Here is a 22046-nt window from a genome sequence, read left to right on the forward strand (position 1 = left end):
TGCATCCACCCTCCATCGCATGGAATCCCTGATGCACTGATGCAGCCCTGGAGAATGACGTATTGTATCACAGCCGTCCACAATACGAGCACGAAGAGTCTCTACATTTGGTACCGGGGTTGCGTAGACAAGAGCTTTCAAATGCCCCCATACATGAAAGTCAGGAGGGTTGAGGTCAGGAGAGCATGGAGGCCATAGAATTGGTCCGCCTCTACCAATCCATTGGTCACTGAATCTGTTGTTGAGAAGCGTACGAACACTTCGGCTGAAATGTGCAGGAGCTCCATCGCGCATGAACCACATGTTGTGTCGTACTTGTAAAGAGGCACATGTTCTAGCAGCACGGGTAGAGTATCCCATATGAAATCATGATAACGTGCTCCATTGAGCGTAGGTGGACAAAACTAAAATGAGCTCTAACATGGAAATTAAGTGTTTCCGGACACATGTCCACATAACATCTTTTCTTTATTTGTATGTGAGGAATGTTTCCTGAAAGTTTGGCCATACCTTTTTGTAACACCCTGTGTAGAGGCATGTGCAACAGAAGTAGAATTTCACAATAAATCATAATGATAGTAAGTGTATACTGAGTACCAGCAGGTAATTTTAATCTGTTCATAAATAACTTTGAAGCTCTATTGGTGTATTTAACAGAAAAAAAGAAAGAATTAGTGGTTGCTGGTGACTTTAATGTATATTTTCTTGAAAACCCTTCCAGCAAGAACTTATCACACTCAGTAGGATTGTCATTCAACTTAATTCATATTGCTAACTTTCCAACTAGGATAGTTAAGGCCTCAAAGATGACCATTGATTATATCATTATAGAAATGTCTACTGAACAAAATTATATTATAAAACCAATAATAATTAGTGTCTCAGATAATGACATGCAACTCCTTTAGTTGAATGTTAATACTGATCAGATATAAAATCTACTAAATCTGAGTTCAAGATGGTAGTCAGTAAGTCAAAAATTGATTGTTGTAGGAAACTCCTCAAAGAGATGAACTGGAGTGATATGTATAATGCTCACAGCATAAATGAGAAACACAAACTTTTATTAATAAGATCCTTAACTTATTTGAAAACTGGTTTCTCCCAAAACTAACCCTGATTTGACCATAGTCTACACAAAAGCCATGGAAACTATGTCTATCAGTCAGAAACACCTCTGATGTAAATGCTATAGATCATTACAAAACATAATGCAAAATATTGAAGATAGCAATACAGACATCAAAACAAATGTATTATCGGAAAAGGATACTCACACCAGATAACAAAATAAAGGGAATATGGGATATAATGGAGGAAGACACTTGGTAGAATGAGAGATGAAGAGGAGCACATAGCATTACGAGTAAATAATACATGGTAAGAGAGGTGTGCAGTGTTGCTGAACTTTTCAATTAGCACTTCATAACTGTTACTGAAGAGATGGAGTTGTAAGGTTCAGTAAACACTTCCAAGGGATATCTCAGACCAGGCACTACAATAAAAATGAGTATGGTCCTCACAGCAACAGTAGAAGTAATGCCCACCACAAAATCCTTAAAATCAAAAAAATTCTAGTGGCTATGGCAATATATCAATGGAGTTGATTAAACAGTTTGCCTCTGAGTTTAGTGACATTTAAGTTATTTGTGTAATCAACCAGTGGAATATTTCCTGAATGGCTGAAATTGCTTAAGTTAAGATTTTTGTAAGGAGAGAGATAAAGAAATACCATCAATCTTATTTCACTTTGGCCCACATTCTCCAAAATTTTAGAAAAGATAATACACATTTGATCTCGTAACCATCTGACCACAAATGAAATATCCAAGTCACAATTTGGATTTCTAAAGGGTTCCTATATTGAGAAGGCTATCTACACATACAGTAAGAATGTACTTAATTCATTAGACAATAAATTACAGGCTACTGGTATATTTCATGACCTGTCAAAAGCATTTGACTGCTTAAATGATAATAGCCTTTTAAGTAAATTAGAATATTACGGTATAACAGAAAATGCTGCAAAATGGTTCAAATCCTAATCTCTGACAGAAAACAAAGATATCAATAGGAAAGCGATATGTATTAAGATATCAGGCGTCATCCAAGTGGGAATAATCTTAGAGCCCCAAGGTTCCATCTTACGGTTCTTGCTTTTTCTTGTATGTATCAATGAACTTTCATCAGTAAAATTACCAGATGCCAATGTCATTTTGTTTGCAGGTTTTATCAGTGGATTATTTCCTGAATGCCTGAAACTGCCAAAGTTAAGCCTTTTTATATGAAGGGAAATAAAGAAATACCATCAAATCACCATCCAATTTCACTTTTGCTCACATTCTCAAAAATTTTAGAAAAGATGATATACAGTTGACCTCGTAACCATCTGATCACAAATAAAATAATATCCAAGTCACAATTTGGATTCCTAAAGTGTGAAAAAACATATGCACTTCAGAATCTGTAAAAGGTTTCCTGCTTGTATGTGCCTAAAATATTATGACAAGCTGATAGAAGATGTTGACAGTGTTAAATTCTTCAGATTATAGCTTGATAATACATTTAATTGGGAGGAGAATATCATAGAACTGCTGACATGCCTAAACAAATCTCTTATTTTCTGTGCAAATGTTGTCAGACACAGTTGATGTAGCAATAAAAAAACTAGTGTACTATGCTTTCATTCTGTAATGTCTTATGGGATTATTTTCTGGGGTAACTCATCAAGCTAAATTAAAGTTTCCTGAGCCCAAGAATGTGCAATATTCAGTAAATTATCTATATTATGAACTCAAGAATATTCTGCTGAGGGCTGTTTAAGAAACTGGGGATACTAACTACTGCTTCTGAATATATTTATTCCTTAATAAAACTTATCATTAACAATATACCTTTTGCCAGACCAACAGCTCAGTTCAAGGAATCAACACTAGAAATAAGAATAACCTTCACAAAGATTTAAATTCACTTACTTTGGTTCAGAAAGGTGTCCACTACTCAGCAATACACATTATCAATAAAATGCTAGCATCCTTAAAGAGTTAAACTAATAATGTTGTTCAGTTTGAAAAGATTATAAAGGATTTACTGGTGGCCATCTCCTTCTACTCCACTGATGAATTTCTTAGTAGAACCAAATGAAATTTTGTGCAGTAATGCAATCACTGGAAATAAGTGTCATAAAATGTTTTTATTTGACTATGCATGACCAGAGTTGATTAAGAGAAGGTACATTGGCATATCTATTCTCATTTTGTAAATATTTATTGTGTGTTCTCATTTTCTGACATATTACACATCCCAGAGGATCTCCTCACTATGAATAATTTGGAAGGAAAAGCTCATCCAATCCAATCTAATCAAATCAAATCTAATCCAACCATGAACAGCACCTATGCACTGCCCTCAATATGCTGTGCATCACTTGTGGTGAGAGTAGTGTTCTGTGTATTTGTGAGTCCATGATGCCAGTTTTGGTGTTTCAAGAGACACGATATCGAAAATTTATATCGCATACAGGGAAAGTAGAAACGCATCATCCGCTAAGTCACAACATGGAAAAAGTGTGTTGAGCATTATCCTGAGAGGTGATCATTGAAGAGAGTTGTGAAGAAAAAACCAAGGGGTATGACAGTTGTGAAAGTCACTGCAGAACTGAATATTGCAACTGTAAATTCTGTCAGCACCTAAACAACACGAAGCAAGCTCCATAGCCAGGAAATTGCAGGATGGGCTGGAATTCCAAAACCACTAATCAGTGATGCAAATGCTTATACCAGAAAAATATGATATATAGCCATAAAACTTGGACTACAGAGCAATGTAAAAAAGTTGTTCGGTAAGAGGAGCTTTATTAGACACTGTTGCTACCTTTTGACCAAGTTCACGTCCCAAGAGAAATGTGGTGGGGATTTGGTAATGATTTGGGCAGTCATATTGTTGTATTCCATGGGCCCCATAAAATGAAATGAAATCATATGGCGTTTATCAGCCAGGATATCTCCTTTGGTGACTTGCATGTCAATGATGATGAAAATGATGATGAAGGACATACAACACCCAGTCCCCTGCCAGGAATCAAACCTGGGCCCTCTTGCATGGTAGGCAGTAATGCTACTGCTGCGCTACGGATTCTGCGAAGTCACATTATGTGACTGTTTTGGCTGATCAGGTCCATCCCATGATTCTATGTCTGTTCACGAATGGTAATGCTGTGTTCCAAGAAAACACAGCCGCTATTCCCAAAGCTTGCTTCATGCTAGACTGGTTCTGTGAGCATGAGAATGAACTGTCAAGTATACCCTAGTCGCAAATCACTAGATCTCGATATTATTGCGTCTCTGTGGTCTGTGTTGGAGAAAAGGGAGCATGATCATCATCCACCTTCATTATCATTACCTGTTCATGCCGCTTCTATACAGGAAGGATGGCATAAGATCCCAATGAAAACCATACAGTATGTGTATTTATCTATTTTGAAATTACTGAAAGCTGTTTTGAATTTCAATAGCTTTCCTATGCCATATTAGGCATGGTAATGTATTTTGTTTTTGGTGTTTACACACTTTTGTCTACCCCTGTATCTGTTAATACATGTCCAGTACATTATGCAATCCAGAATTATGTTTGGATTTCTATCACCACATTTGAGGACTGGTTTTTACTAGATTTTAACATTTGTAGAGAAGTTTCCAGTTTTGAATAATATACCAAGATAAGGTCTTCTTCTGTTGGATAGCACCCCACGAGAAAGCCTTTCTACTACTATTAAAATTATCATCACTGTGCCTGCTAGTGGGCTAAGGTATGCTGGAAACACTGAAGAGAAAATATCTATGACAATTTCTTACATCCTTATAAAGGAAATGGACAATGACAAGAACATGACAGAAAAGTGAAAAGCAGTCAACTTCAGGGAAGCAGTGTTCTGTGTGGCTTAATTTTGGGAAGAAATCAAAAAAGTCTGAACACATTGTTAAAAGCAGATAAAAATCAAAACCAAAGTTCACAAAAAAACTGAAATTGTTCCTGTTTTGAATTGTGCTTCTGGCTGTAAGGATGCTATGACTAAAGATGTGAGTAATAAGTGTGCACTAGATCAACAGTGTTTCAACAAAATGATCACAATTTCGTTTATGGTAATAAGATTAGATGCACAAAAGCATAGCATTACAGTACAAAATGAGTAAAAGATGACTGTCGTTGAATTAATAACCACAGAGGAGATGGAATTCAGTTATGTGGAGCATCAACGAAATGCATACACTATGGAAGTTCTGATATTTTGTTGAAGACAATGTTGGCAGCAAAGAAACACCATTCAGTCGACAAGCAGACACAGTCAAGTTTTCTTTCTTATAGCATTTGAATATCTTTTTAATCAATGCTACATGTATAATTAAATTCATAGTCAGAAGTAATTGAAAAGATATCATCATTCTACTAATACAATGTACACAATCTTCCTTGTTTTACTCTATTTTTCAACTTATTTTGTTGTACGGGGCCAGCGGCACATACGTGCATGCATGTGAGTTTATAAACACATGTATGTATTTACACACATGTATATAATAAAACCCCATCATAATATTGTTTAACTGGTAATATCTCTTGTCAAAATTTTTGACTGAAGTATCATTTGTGTGTTTGACTACAACAGAAAATAGAATTTTTTTATTATCACTGTACTTACAGGAAGAAGGCCAAGATTTGGTTTGAATTTAAGGAGTTCTTCTATTACAGCTGTATGGCCCTTATGAGCAGCTTTGAACAATGGTGTAGCCCCATCCTGAAATCAAAATGACAATAAATATGTAACTTATCTTTTTGCAGCAGAATACACTAAATTTAAATGTAAAAATACTAATTAGTGACACTGTCACATTTATTTTAAGATTTCATATGATCATAGACTTGTTAGAGACTTTATGTGTTCAGTTTATGTCATCTTATTCTAATAAACAAACTAATTTCACTTCATTGCATCTTAAAGAGCTATTCCCTCATGGTAAAGAAAATTTATGTGCTTGGGCACTAAGAATATCTCTGCAAAAACCAACTTTATTGGTACATAAGATAAATAATATATCTTCTTATAAAATAAAACTGTGGTGAGATTATGAAACTCACATGTCGCGTAGCATCAACTTTAGCCCCCACTTTTAGAAGTTGCCGCACAATATGATCGTGACCCATTTGTGCAGCTATCCACAGTGGAGTAGCACCATCAGTGCGCCTTGGCTCTGGATCAGCTCCTTGAGTCAAAAGGAAGAGCAGCACTTTTAAGTGACCGTTCTGGGCAGCAATGAATAGTGGTGTTGCCCTGTCCTGAGAATAAAAAGAAAGTTTCCTCAGTTAATTCATGCTGTGGCACAAATTTTGCATGAAGGAACTCTGCTGTTTCAGGTTCAACCATAGGAAATATATTGCCACCCTCCATCAAAAATAGCAGCTATAAAGAGTGTGACATTCACCTCCCTCAAGTAATAAAGTCATTTTCTCCACTTTTTCAGTTTGAAATATGACCCAGTATCTTACTATATGTTAATAATGCTTTAATTTTTAAAAAATTAGCATTTCTCCTAGTGCTATATAAATATCTTAAATTCTCACATTGAACCACAAATAGTCCCAGATGATAAAAAGATTGTGGTATACATACTGTATTGTTGTATATGATGTAGAGCTCACATTTGCAGCTGACAGGCACAGATTTCATGGTGTAAATTTTGAAGGATAAAGCAGCTTTGTATTTGATGGTACAGGTATATGAGAGAGAGAGAGAGAGAGAGAGAGAGAGAGAGAGAGAGACTGAACAACAGTGGTGAATATAAGGGTAATTTATAGCTAATTCATTTGCTGACATTATCAGTTGCCCAATCTACAATCAACCAACAATCATGGCAAATAGTGTGCACACACACAAGTCACTGAGCAAAACTATGAGCACATTGTGAGAATCAGAAACTAATTTAGAAAGTGCAACCTTTCCACAGTATTTTATTTTTCTGTTAAAAAGTAAAGTTATGGCAAAGTCTGCAGCACAAGTCCGTGACTGCACCATCAGCCTTACTGCAGGTAGAGAGCAGCCTTTTTATTCACAGAAGCACTAAGTGGTGATGGGCTCCTCCCTTGGCTACCTGTTATTCCTGGGAAAGATTTCCAGTACTCATTTTGACAGCTGCCTGAGTGGACTGGGGGCTATCCTTGATGGACTGAAACAAGGGAACATGCCCATCCCTATTCAGGATTGAACCGGGACACCAAGGACCGTAGTCTAGTGCTCTAACCACTAGAGCACCATGGCCACATTATTCTCCTATTAGGAGAGGAAAATTAAATAACAAAATTAAAGGTACACCCCCTCTAACAGCTCCACAATGCTGTTTGTCTTTCCTGGTATTTTCATAATTTTGCTGGGATTTAACTAGTGGTTTGTAGCATTTAGATTAAGACAGTACAGCAGGTTTCTCCATATTTCTTTTCTTATTGGGTGGTCGAAAGGTACAAGTGTCACTTGATTAATGTATAATGAAGTAGTTATTGAAAGTATTAGAAGATCAAACATTCTACATGGAACAGTTGGGAAAGGAGGTGTATAAACTTATATGTTTACTTCTAAGGAGTGGAGTCCCAACCACAAAGCCTTTCTAGTGAAGTCAAAAGCCTTAACATCTGCTGATAAGGACATGAGATTTCATGATGGTAAATTATCTTGTTTGGTTTTTAATTTGATGAGCACTTTTGCCTGCAGTATATTAAGTACACTGGATGGAGCTGTCATAGCCTGAGTACAATTTTTAGAGAGGTATTTTTGTAGCTCATCTCTGCATGTAATGCATCTGAGTGACACACATACAATGGGTGTTTTTCTTCGTCCATTGTGGTTTGGGAGGGTTTTTCTACACCAAGTATTGCCTGGATCTTTGTTTTGATTCATCATATAATATTCTTGCAAGCTTCTGGACTGCTCTAACTAGTCAGTGTTTTTTTCCATGAAGTCGAACAACTAGAACACAAAACATCTGTTATCATGAGATCCTGCTAGGAGGCACCACCTAGCTAAGGAATATACTTAGCAGAATTTATGGGGGGAGCAAATGGGAATGCTGCATACTGAGGCACAATAAAATCAATCTGCAATAACAACATTGGCTGCCTGATGAAACTCAATATTGAGTTACTCTATGTATTACTCTGGACTCGGGAGTTTAAGAAGCCAATTGCAATTGCGGAGTGTAAATAACAGATTTGGTGTCCTATAAGATTCCATATTAGTCCCTTATTCAGATCTCTGGGAGGGGTCTGCCAAGGAAAAGGTAATCATGAGAATAACCAATGAAAGGGTAACATAATATGAGTTGAAGTGTGGAATGTCATAAGTTTGAACATTGTAAGGAAGATAGAAAATCTGAAAAGTGAAATGCAGAGGTTCAATCTAGTCACAGTGGGGGTAAGTGAAGTGAAGTGGAGTGGAGTGAAGTGAAGTGGAAGGAAGGCAAGGATTTCTGGTGAAATGGGTATAAGGGTAATATCAACAGCAGCATAAACGGGTACAACTGGAGTAGGACTTTTGTGAATAGGAAGGTAGGGAATAGAGTGAGTTACTGCAAACAATTCAGTGATGCTCTCATGATAATTGACAGCAAACCAATGTAAACGACAATGGTTCATATATATACACACACCAATGTTTTGTTCTCATCAGAATCAATGGCAAACCAACACCAACAACAATAGTTTATGTATACACACCAATGTCATAAGTAGAAGATGATGAGATAAAGGAAGTGTATGAGGATACTGAAGAAGTAAATCAGTATGTAAAGGGATATCAAAAATCTAATAATCATGGGAGATTGGAAAACTGTAGAAGGGGAAAGAAACAGAACAAGTTATAGGAGATATGGGCTTGGTAGTAGGAATGAGAGAGGAGAAAGGATAATTGAGTTTTGCAATAAATTTCAGCTAGTGATAATGAACACAAGATCCAAAAATCACAGAAGGGAGACGTATAATTGGAAAAAGCCTTGGAGGTACACCAAAATTCCAGCTGGATTAAATCATGGTCAGAAAGTCTTAAATCAGGCATTGGATTGAAAGGGACACAAAGCAGCAGATATAGGCTCCAATTACAATTTAGTAATGATGAAGGGTGGACAGAAGTTTATGGGCACCAGTTGGAAGAACCAATGTGGAAGCAAGTAGGATACTGAAGTACTGAGGAATGATGAAACATGTTTGAAGTTCTCTGAGGCTTTAGATAATGCGATGATGAATAGCACAGTGGACAGTTCAGTGTAGGAAGAACTGATGTCTCTAAAAAAGAAACCTACAGAAATTAACACACAAATATACTCAACTGAAGTAACTGCAAAGGACCTTGGGTGACAGAGGAAATAATTCAGTTCATTGACAAAAGAAGGAAATGCAACAGTATTCAGAGAAATTAAGGAAAACAGAGCTGTAAGTCACATAAGAATGAAATAAATAGGAAATGCAGAGAAGACAAGTAAAAGTGGCTGCAGCGAAATGGTAAGAAATCAAAAAAGAAATGGTCATCAGGAGAACTGATGCAGCATATAGAAAAGTCATAACAACTGACATTAATAACAAGGGTGTCAACATTAAGAGTGCAATGAGAATTCCATTGTCTAACTTTGAGGAGAGAGTAGATAGGTGGAAGGAGTACACTGAAGGCCTCTGCTTGGTGAAGGACTTTTGTGATGATGTGCTTGAGGAAGAAATAGGAGTCAATATGTAAAACACATGTGAGCTAATATTAAAGGCCGTGTTTAATATAGCTTCAGAAGACTTGTGATCAAATAAGGGACAGATAACATGCTTTTCGAAGAGGAAACAAAGTAACTACGCAAGTTGGTGCGTAGACTGTACAATGGTATGTCTCCAGATGAACCATCAGACTTTCAGAAAAACATCATCTGCACAAACATGAAGATAGCAGGAACAGAGAAAGTGTGAGAGTTGTTGGACAATCAGCTCAATGGCTCATGCATCCAAGTTGCTGACAAGAATAGTATACATAAGAATGGAAAAGAAAACTGAGTATCTGTATTGTGACTGATAATGGGTGCAAGAATTACGGAACAGGTTCATAGGATTTGCCACTCTAGAAACAGCATGTGGCAATGTAAAAGGATGCAAGATGTTCAAAAGTCTAAGAAAAACAGGAGTAAGCTACAGCAAAAGGTGGGTGGTATGCAACAGCTACAAGAACAATAAGAGAAAAATGAGAATGGAAGACCATGAATGAAGAGATCAGATTAAAATGGGTGTAAGACAAGAATGTAGTCTCTCACTCTTACAGTTCAATCTGTACATCAAAGAGGCAATGACAAAAATTAAGAAAGGTCAAGAGCAGGGTTAAAGCTCAGGGTGAAAGGATGCCAAAGATTCACTGACGACATTCTGCAATGAAAGTACAGAACTACTACAGGATCCACTGAACCAAATGAACAGTCTAATGAGTACAGAATATGGACTCAGACTAAACTGAAGAAAGATGAAAGTTGAGAGCAGTAGCACAAATGAGGTTAGCAATAAACTAAACATCAAAGATGGGGATCATGAAACAGATGAAGTTAAGGAATTCTGCTACCATGAAAGCAAAATGACACTTTAGAATGAACCAAGGAGGGCACGAAAGGCAGACTAGCTTAGGCAGAGAGATCATTCCTGGCCAAGGCAAGCCTACTAGTATCAAACATCAGCCTTCAATTTGAGGAAGAAATTTCTGACACTGTACATTTATGGCACTACAGTGAATCATGAATCATGAATTGTGAGAAAACCAGAAAAGAAGATAGTTGAAGTATTTGAGAGGTTGTGCTGTAGAATAATGTTGAAAATTACGTGGACTGATGAGATAAGAAATGAGGTGGTGCTCAGCAGAATCACCATGGAAAGAAATGTACGGAAAACAATAGCAAGAAGAAGGGACATGATGACAGGATGTGTGTTCAGCCACTATGGAATAGCTCTCATGGTAATGGACAGAGTATTAGAGGGCAAAACTGCAGGGAAAGGCTGAGATTGGAATACATACAAAAAATAACTGAGAATATAGGATGCAAGTGTTACTCTGAGATGAACAGGTTGCTACAAGAAAGGAATCCATCATGAGCTTCATCAAACCAGACAGAAAACAAATTATTCAAAAGAAAAGTACAGAGCGAAGTTGACAGTCTTCAGCAGTTTCTGATTTTTGAAACAGAACTATGATTTAGTGTATGCGACACGACTATTCGGCAACACCTTTTGTTTTAGGTCTAATCTATGGTTCTAGAAAGTTTCTGCCAGAGGAACCACACTGGATAAGTTGGCAAAAGTGCAAAATAAACTATTTGTTTTTTCCGAGACTCTTTGAATTCCAATTATTTTTTAACTGTATGCAAAGTCTTTTATTTTTCCATTCCCCAATATCATGGCAATGAATGAGCTGGGATATTCATTGGAGAAATATTACCATTGGATAGAGTTATTTTGTGTAGAACTGGGAAGCAACAGTTCTCAAATAAGTTGTGTAGTAGTTGTGACTAATTAACCTTATCTGGTTCAGAACATGTGGATGATAGAACATGGTGTTCATTTAACTTTGATAACGATTGAAGGGAATACAGTGGCTGAATTTTCTTGAAAGGCATTTATTCAGAGACACCAATGTGAAAATAATCATATCTGCATGAGTTCTCGTAATAAGAAAAATCACACATGGTCTCACTGTGTGTGGTTGCTTATTACAATAGCTGATGTGGAAACTGGTTATTTTCATGTTGGGCTTTCTGACTTATGTCTTTGAGGAAAAATCAGTCACTATATATTTAAAGCACCTGATGATGAGTAATGTATCGCTGAAACAAGTTGCCAGTAAATAGATAATGAAATTATAGCAGATAGTAGTGTTTTAATATTCCTGGTGGATGAGGTCCTCTTCTCCTACTTATCAGTTATGGATATGACAAAATTTCATGTGTAGTTGACCACACTGACATCCAGAGAACTACTGTTGTGAAGAAATTAAGTCACCGATAATGGCAAAAATGTGTTTGTAACAATTATTTCAGTCAATTTATGAATGGAATGTTGGACTGAAGGCCAAAACAGCGGCAGCAGCAGCAGCAACAACATGAATAAATCATCATCATGTACATGCATCAGGCCCTTCAATGTGCTGTGAATGTCAGACTTACCTTTCCATCTTCACTTTGATTTGATGCTAAAGTCTCTCAGCTTGTATCTGTAGATTGGTTGTACGTATAAGATATCTTGGCTACAAACTGACCTGATCTTTTTGAGTAAGTTAATCTAGAAGAAGGTATTAGCGACCATAATGTCATTGTGGGTGGCATCTATGTCGGTGAAAAAAAAAAAAAAATTAGAACCAGGGTAGAGTTTTCTTGTTTAGGAAAGCAAATAAAAGTGTCATTAACAAATATCTTCATAGTCAGTTCCAAGCATTCACTGGGGGACACAAAGATATTGAGCATCTTTGGCTGGAATTTAAAGGTATTGTCCACTATGTGCCTAGCAAAAATATAGGGGAGGGAAAGGATCCACCTTGGTACAACAGACATATTAGGAAGTTGCTGAGAAAGAGATAATTTGGCATAGTCGTTCTAAACATAGTCACTGCCCTGCTGACAAACAGAAATTATGCGGAATGAAAGCAGTTGTCAGAAGGACAATGAGGGATTCTTTTAATGAATTTGAAAGCAATATTTTATCAGCAGATTTTAAAAACAACCTGGGATTGTAAAACAGTTAAGAGCCTTAGACGCCAGGAAGGTATCTGGCCCAGATGGTATCCCTGTAAGATTATATGCTGACTATGCTACAAATATAGCACCATTCTTATCCATCATCTATCAGAGATCAATGGAACAGCGGAAAGTTCCACGGGACTGGAAGAAGGTGCGCGTCTTAGCAATCTATAAAACAGGGGAGAAAATCGGATGCACATAATTACCGGCCAATTTCACTGACATCGCTTTGTTGTAGAATCATGGTACATATTTTGTGTTCAGACATCATGACTCTGAGAAGCTCACCTGCACAAACCAGCACGGTTTTAGGAAACAGCGGTCATGCGAGGCACAGCTGGCCCTCTTTGTGCATGATAGACAACAGGCTCTAGATACCGACTCCCAGGTTGATGCCATAATTCTCGACTTTCGAAAGGCGTTCGACTCAGTTCCGCACTGTCTCTTGCTCCAAAAATGCGCGCTTACGGTCTATCCGATGACATATGCGGTTGGATAGAAATATTTCTAACAGACAGGGAGCAGTATGTAGCCCCGAACGGGGCGACTTCAACAGAAACAAGAGCAACTTCAGGTGTGCCCCAGGGGAGCGTAATAGGTTCGCTGCTTTTTACGATTTACATAAACGATATGGTTGATGGTATTGACAGCAGCATTAGACTGTTTGCCGATGATGCTGTAGTCTACAGGAAAGTAGTATCACACGAAAGTTGTGAACAAATCAATGAGGATTTGCAGAAAATAAATGCGTCGTATAATGACTGGCAGTTATCTCTCAATATTAGTAAGTGTAACCTACGGCGTATAACAAGGCGAAAATCCCCATTAATGTAGGAGTACAAAATAAATGGTCTTCGGAAGCGGTAACATCCGTCAAGTATATGGGTGTGACTATTCGAAATGGTCTCAAATGGAATGATCAGATTACCCAAGTAACAGGCAAGGCGAACTCTAGATTGCGGTTTATTGGTAGAATCGTGAAGCGATGCAGACCTTCAACAAAGGAAATAGCTTACAATACGTTAGTTCGTCCATTATTGTTCGTCTGTATGGGATCTTTACCAGTTGGGTCTGATTCAAGAGACTGAGAAGGTCCAACGAAGAGCGGCAAGATTCGTGACTGGTACATTTAGCTATTGCGAGAGCGTTACAGATCTCATAGAAAATTTGAAGTGAGACACACTTGCAGATAGACGGCGCGCTAAACGAAAGGAGCTGCTCACTAAATTCCGAAAAACTATCTTCACCGAGTATGTAGAGCACATATTATTACCACCAACTTCCAAACCGCGCAATGATCACCATTCAAAGATAAGGGAAATTAGAGCTCGTACTGAGGCGTTCAGACAGTCGTTTTTCCCTCGTGCGATCCGCGAGAGGAACAGAGAGAGAGAGGGGGGGGGGGGGGGGGGATGATACGACTTTGGCGCGAATTGTGCCCTCCGCCACACACCGCTTGGTGGCTAGCGGAGTATATATGTAGATGTAGACTGTTCTGTAGAAGTTCAGCAACGTTTCTTCCTTACTTTGTTGCTTAGCGTTCTTCTTAATGAACCAGGCTTCTATCGCATTTTCTCAGTTTTCCTGCCAATATTAAGTTCTTGACAAAGCAAGGTCTCACAATCAAAGAAAGTAAATTGGCTGACCATTTTAATGTATTTTTTATTAACTGCCAACATGCAGAGGACACGAGATGGACCACAGAGTGCCATGGTTTCACGAGATGGACCACAGAGTGCCTTGTTTTAAGCAGAGAAATTTTGAAATTGTGCAGTTCCACCACCTTATTGCATCAAGACAAAGCTATCGCTATTTATGTCATTTCATAATAGGCCATAACAATAGAAGTTTTCCTTTCTCAAAAGGTATCCGTAACTATAAATTAAATCAAATCAGCGACAAAGTACAGTATACTGAAATTAATTGCCCTAGCCTCTTCTTTGAACACATCTGTGCATTGTGACACTTCTTTAAAATGTTTGAGGGCTTCCCCTCCTGTCCATGAAGTCCCATACCACAGCTTTTACCTCAGAGATCCATAAAAGGCTTTGATAGTCCATACAGACAATGTAGGTGGTGCGGTTCTACTGTCTTCTCAGTTATGTTTTTCATGAGGAAAACATTGTAAATGCAGGATATACCTTTGTGAAATCTTCCGTGTTCATCCTACAAAAGTATATCGATGATTTGGCAGATGAGAGAAGTGAATATTCATGTATAATGCTTAAGTATATCCAGAGTTCAAAAGGTTGATTCCTCTGGCATTATTAACATCAGTCCTATATCCTTTCTTGTACAGGTTCTCCAGGAAATAAGGAGGAATTTGAATTTTGCATCTTTTGTCATATGGTTGGCAGCCGTGGGTTTTTCATGTTTGTTATTTGTGATCCTTCCCATTAATAGAGTGATTTGTGTGTGGTGAGCATTGTTGTTTGATGTATATTTTCGCCCGGTAGCAGATGACAACTGAGCAACATATCCAAGTGGTATGACGTAATGCTGCTCCAACCGAATCATCATTTCGGAAGTTGATCTGGAAATTTGAGACCATGGGTTCCATTTCAAACATTAAGAAACACTGGACGACTGCGTTCTGTTTGAACACAAGAAAACATGGCTGTTGTGTGTGACAATATGACAATAAGCCACAGAAAATCGGTTCGTCGACAAGCTTAGCAATTGAACTTATCACCAAGTTCACTGCATTAAATCCCTGCAAAAGATCTGAAAATGCGTGAAAGCTTCAACTCACACTAGAGTTCAAACCTACAGATTATGGAAAGAGACATTGATTTGCTCAATGGGTCTTGGCTCGACAAGTGGAGAATGAAAACTTCACAAAAAGAATAATTTTTTCAGATCAGGCGCACTCCTACATCAATGGATACACCAAGAAGCAGAGCTGCATAATTTGGGCTAAAGAGAATCCGCGAGTGACTATGGACGATGAGATGCATCCACAATGGGTTCTGGACAGGAGGAGTGATCGGCCCGAACTTTTCTGAAAAGATGAGGGAGCTGCCTTCACTGTAAAAGGCGACCATTACCGAAACGTGCTGATTGTTTTCCTCTCTTATTGATGAAAACGACGAGTTTTGGTTTTATCAAGATGGTGCAACATGTCACACATCCCATGAAATGATTGCTCTGCTGAATGCAAAGTTTCCTCAAAAAATTATCTCTTGATGTGGCAGACAGGGATGGAATGTCAGATTATCCAATCTTATGCCTTGTAACTTCTTGCATGGGGAATTGCGAAATCAAGAGTGTACGTGAACAAACCACAAACAGACGACATAGAAGTTTTCTGGGTACGGTACCGCGTCATAATGTATAAAACCATTGCTACTGGAGAAAAACCAACATTTCGGGCGCGGTTGCAGCGGCCTTCAGACCAGTATAACCAGAAAAAGGCCGCTGCAACCATGGCCGAAACGTTGGTTTTTCTCCAGCAGCAGTAGTTTTATACATTGTGAAGCGGTACCACAGCCAGAAAACTTTATGTCAACTGACTCTGGCCGCAGAACACTACGCAGTTATGTTAAACCACAAACAATACACCGATTAAAGGGGAAAAAATAATTTTCAATAAATTTATGTTCTATAGCACTTGAATATTCGTCTTCTCTTCCCAGACACCATCTAAATTGTAATAACAATAGTTTTCTCCCATTGGTTTGGGATTTTCGTTTTCTTCCAGCATTGGTTGAGGCTTTCTAGGAGCTTTTCTTTAGCTACTGGTACCACAGATGCTTACTGAAACAGTTGCATGTTAGGATTGCTTTTCTACTTCTATTTTCATTTAATGCAGCCTGTAATTCTTCATAACCAATGTTAGCAATACTGTCAAAAAGTGAGATTTGCAGTAGCTTTTTCTTTGTTGAGATGTTTCACTCTTTCGTAAGCTGAAGTCTGTAGCCTATGTACAATACATTGTGCTCCATGTTTGAGACATATATGTCCTATGATTCTCTTTGTGCTTCCCTTATAAATCTTTTCACTACACTTGCTTGTGGTTGGTATTTCTCCCAAACCAGTTGTCCTTGTGTTGACCTCCATTTTATATAGAAACATCGTTAGTTCCCTAGCCTTTCTTCTTGTGCTTATGAGTCGTAAAACTTCACCAGCTATATTATCTATTGTAGATTTAAACATGGACCATTCTGCTTCAATTTCTTTAGTTGTAAGCAGATTCTCATCCCATTGACGTAAGGTTTCTGATGGACTGATCTGCTGGAAAATTAGTTCTTTATCTTTATTCAGTAGTTTCTCTAGTTTAAGGTCTCTGGCGATTATGACATACCTGTAGTAGTTACTGTTTGTGTTTTCGGTGACATCTACGTGTGTTTGTAAAAGTCATGGACCTTCTATAGCTTTTCTTGCTATAAACCATGGACATCAGTTACCACAAAGAAACCTCTGTCAGTCTTGAAACTAAAGCTGATAATTCTTTCACTAATACATGAGTAACATTTAATGTGTTCTCTCCAAGTCTTAACGAACAGAATGAAACATAACGGCAGCAAACAGGTATCTGTTAAAATATAAATACACATTAGTGTAATTTATACGACATACAGCAATATTTGGCCCATACGTTTCATGCCTCCATATGACATTTTATCTGACCACTTTACCTTCATAAAAGTATTAACTTTGGCTCCTCTGTTCACCAGTTCCTTGACGACATCTAGATGACCACATTGACAAGCAACAAAAAGTGGCGTGCCTCCATCCTAAAATAAAAATAAAAAAGTACAGTTACGTTATCGCAACTCTTGCAGGGCCGTAACTCAACAGCTTTTAAGACATTTATGATAATTTAGGGCCTGTAAGTTGAACACAAATTATGTACAGGCAAAAGTGATGCCCTGAAAGATTCATTGTGCAGTTTGATGTCTTATTGGTTAATCATTTTCTTTACGTTACTGCTTAACCATTGTTGGATCAATAAATGTTCTACATAAACATTAACAGGACAAAGGAATATAGCGTTCATGCAACGACCTAAGAGTAACTGGCCATACATTTAACGCCCTGTTCCATGGTTTATTTTGTACTAACCACACTGGCTGAGTCAACAGGTGCACCGTTGTCCAGAAGAACCTGTGCAACATCCAGGAAGCCACCCTGTGCAGCGAAGAACAATGCTGTCGTTCCAGTCTGCAAGAAATGAAAAAAAAAAAACTCTTATTAATTCATAACGGGCCAAGTAAATTCCCAACTTAAAATACCGACTACAAGAAAGAAAGGAACGCACGCCATCTTTAACACTAAGACTACCGTACCAGTACCGCTATTATTACTGATAATTGGCGTTTTATATGACATCTACTTTATGAATCAACTATCAACAAATACACTAATAGAAGGAGTTGTGCAACGTAAATGAAACTTGGCAGGTGTGTTTCTACATATGAAAGATGATCTCTATTCAAATTTCTCACCAGTCGCATCATAGTAGTGCCACCATTAGGACGCAAATCAGGTTAATACACGCTGTAGTGGTCGTGAGTGTTAGTTACCTTTGAGACTAGACGTGGTGAGTTGACGTTAGTCAAAAACATCTTCAGGGTGAAAAAGACTCTATTATCAACATCTTACTGAGTTTGAATGAGGCTATGTAATAGGGCTACAAGAAGCTGGATGTCGTCTCTGCGATACTGAAGAAAGACTTGCAGGAATGTAGCCACTATACATGACTAATGGCAGCGGTGGTCACTGGAACGTACTGTCGTAAGACGCCCAGGCTCCGGACAGCCACGTGGCACTACAGAGAGGGAAGACCATCGTGATCGGTGTATGGCTTTTTTGCACTGTACTGTATGTGCAGCAGCAATGCGAGCAGCAGTTGGCACCACAGTGACGCGACAAACTATTACAAATCAATTACTTTAAGGATAGCTCCAAGCCAGACGCCCTGTAGCACGTATTCCATTGACCTGCGACGTCCGTGGTGTCAAGCAACAGCTCACTGAAGGGCAGGGTAGAGGTCTGTTGTGTTTTCTGATGAAAGCTGGTTCTGCCTCAGTGCCAGTGATGGCCCCGTATTAGTTAGGAGGAGGCCAGTTGAGGACTGCACCCAACCTGTCTGCCTGCTAGACACGTCTTGTCCGACACGTAGTGTTATGGTCAAGGATGCAATTATGTATGACAGCAGGAGCGCTCTAGTGGTTATCCCACGCACCCTGATTGCAATTATGTACATCAATCTAGTGATTCGACCTATTGTGCTGCCATTCAGAAACAGCATTCCACAGGGTTCCAACAGGATAACGCTCGCCCACATACCGCTGTGGTAACCAACATGCTCTACAGAGTGTCAACATGTTGCCTTGACCTGTTCAATGACTAGATCTATCTCCATTCGAGCATGTATGGGACATCATCGCATGACAATTCAAAAGCCATCTACAAATAGCATTAACCGTCTCTGTATTGACCGAACAAGTGCAACAGATATGGAACTCCACCCTACAGCCGGCCTTTGGTGGCCGAGCGGTTCTAGGCGCTTCAGTCTGGAAGCGCGCGACAGCTACGGTCGCAGGTTCGAATCCTGCCTTGGGTGTGGATGTGTGTGATGTCCTTAGGTTAGTTAGATTAAAGTAGTTCTAAGTCTAGGGGACTGATGACCTCAAATGTTAAGTCCCATAGTGCTCAGAGCCATTTGAACCATTTTTCTCCACCCTACAGACTGACATCCGGCCCCTGTACAGCACAATACATGCACATTTGCATGTTTGCATTCAACATTCTGGCTGCTACACGATTTTTAATGTGCTGGCATTTCACATTTGCAATGGCTTATCTCGCGCTTACATTAAACTGTGCTTTTGAAATGTTAATCACTTAAATATGTTACCTATGCAATTTTGATTTAAGCTTGATCCTGAAGTTGAAACACTCCGCAAGATAGTGCATGTGAAAGAGTCTGGGGACGCGGAAATAAAGATACCATAAAGATAAAGTGGTGGTACAACAGCTTCAAAGACGGCCGCTCATCCGTGAAGAGTGAATCACGTTCAGGTAAGGCTTCAACATCCTCAAATTGGGATTGTTATTGATCACGTAAGGACCCTGGTGATGCAGCATAGACGAATGAATTTGCAGACGAGGTTAAAATTAATATTGTATCCATTTATTCCATTTCAATTGAACATTTGGATCTGGGCAGGATCTCAGCAAAATGTGTGCAAAAGTCGCTAACAACTGAGCAGTAGCAATTTCGGAGATGTACAGGACTTGCTGCATACTGTGAACAGGAATCCCAACTTTCTTAACACAGTGATCACTAGTGATGAATCCTGTGGTTATGATTATGACCCAGAAACAAAAATCCAGTCGTCTCAAAGGAGACATCCATCGTCTCCGAGAACCAAAACGGCGAGGCAGGTACGCAACCCTCACCCCGTTTACAAGGGCTCCCAAAACCGGATTTCATAAACCTATTTCCCAATACCGCTTCTGGGTGGTCATGTAAACACTTCAAAATCGATTCTGGAAATCCGTTTCTGGTTGCCGGTTTTCCTACTCCACAATCGATTTTTTCTCCCATGTAAACGTAACCGGTTTTGAAACGTGTGTGGGCTGTCAGGTTTCATCTTATTTTCAAAAATGTTCAGCCAATGGGGACGGAATGACTTTTTGTACACTGAAGGACAAGTAGAAATATTACACTGAATCTGTTTATACCTCGTCTAGCTGCAGAGAAATAGCGACTGTGCTGACTAAATCATCAACTGTACCAGCTTTTTTCCAGGCGTCATATTTAATTGTGCAAGCAAATCCTTTTCAGACCTTAACATGTAAACACGACAGCGAAAAACGGTTCCCGCGGAGATGTGTCGCATGTAAAAATAGTGCATGTGAAAGTCATGCTGACTCTTTCTTGACTCCACGACGTCCGACCACGAATACGCCCCCCAAAAAATACTTATGTTAGCAAGGAGTACTATGAAGAGGTTTTGCGTCGCCTTCATGAAGTACTGAGATGCAAACGGTCGGACTTGTGGATAGCTGACACCTTCACCACGATAAAGCTCATCGTTCTTAATTAATTGAGCCGGAGCCGACGACTTCTCTTTGTTCTTTGTTTGTTTGGTTGATGGGTGTTTATTTCGCAAATAATGAGAACCGCACATCATTCAGTGTTAGTCTCCTGTGTATTTTATATTCTTACAATAAGTTTGTAAGTAATAAAAATTACTTGTTCGCGTGACTTCTGCATGTTTATGTGTTATTTTGTACTCAATATAACGTTCTTCATCAGGAGCAAAGGCAAGAGTTTCCTGTTTTTTGATAAATACAGAGTTTGTTTATGAAAAACAGAACCTTGTTTAGTATAAGTTTGACGAAGTACTGGGGCGATGTTTGATATATTTTTGTTTTGCTGGTTTTTTTTTAATTTTACTTTTTTGTTGAGGAAATTCCGTTTTCTAGCTCTATATGATAAATCTTCTATTGTTCAATTTTACTACAACATCCCTTTGTTTCATGTTACAAATCAACAATTTTCTGAATAAAATCTGAATTCAATTTCGCTATAAATACTGTTTATTTTACGTAGCAGTCAGGAGGATAACTATATGGAATAAAAATATTCCGAAGGTCACGTGGCCCTTTATATATCCTCATTCAGTTTCTAGGCGGTTCACCGCTTCCAGTTTTTAGCGAGACACTGATCGCATGCGTAAAATACGCGATCGTTATGACGTAATGCCCAATACGTACAGATAATACTAGTAAAACCTTAAATTACCAAAACTAATAGGAAAACTACCATATTCTACGCTTATTTATGATAGTGTACGATGGGCTCAGGCAGTTCCACAACTCTACTGCTGGCCGATAAAACTGAAACACGAAGAAGGATAGCAAATTTTCTTTGCTTCATGTCTATGGTCACAAATTTTTATGTCATCAGACTACCGGTTACGGTCTATAATGATTATCTTCAGATCTGCAGCAAAATTTGGCTGTCCAAATTACTGGCTATGCGAAACAGAGGTAATAGTGTTGTGTACCCCAATGCATCCCATACCATGATGTGAGGAACTGGGCCGTATGACGCAGACTAGCGCAATCTTGCAATGTTTGTTCTCCCGCTGAATACTCCCCAATACACTCCGAAAATTCCCCCTGCTGATGGACTACTAACGACGCACCTAACCTGCTGTCAGAGAGGCCGAATGTCCTAAGTGTATGGCATAAAAATAACTAGACCGCGGACCTTTAGGTTAAAACATATTCTTTTCCAGAGTT

At 38.7% G+C, this 22046-nt stretch overlaps 1 protein-coding gene across 1 annotated transcript in view; it reads right to left on the bottom strand.

The window, feature by feature from the left end:
- Positions 1 to 22046, bottom strand: part of LOC126179459 (ankyrin repeat domain-containing protein 29) — a 597930-nt gene that overhangs the window by 10512 nt on the left and 565372 nt on the right. Inside the window, exons 4-7 of the mRNA XM_049924610.1 lie at positions 17850 to 17948; positions 17423 to 17521; positions 6136 to 6333; positions 5699 to 5794 (exon numbers count right to left, since the gene is read on the bottom strand). Coding sequence (XP_049780567.1) covers positions 5699 to 5794; positions 6136 to 6333; positions 17423 to 17521; positions 17850 to 17948 — 492 coding nt within the window. The remainder of the gene's footprint in view (positions 1 to 5698; positions 5795 to 6135; positions 6334 to 17422; positions 17522 to 17849; positions 17949 to 22046) is intronic.

This window comes from Schistocerca cancellata, chromosome 1 (assembly GCF_023864275.1).
Source record: "Schistocerca cancellata isolate TAMUIC-IGC-003103 chromosome 1, iqSchCanc2.1, whole genome shotgun sequence".
Classification (NCBI taxonomy): Eukaryota; Metazoa; Arthropoda; class Insecta; order Orthoptera; family Acrididae; genus Schistocerca; species Schistocerca cancellata.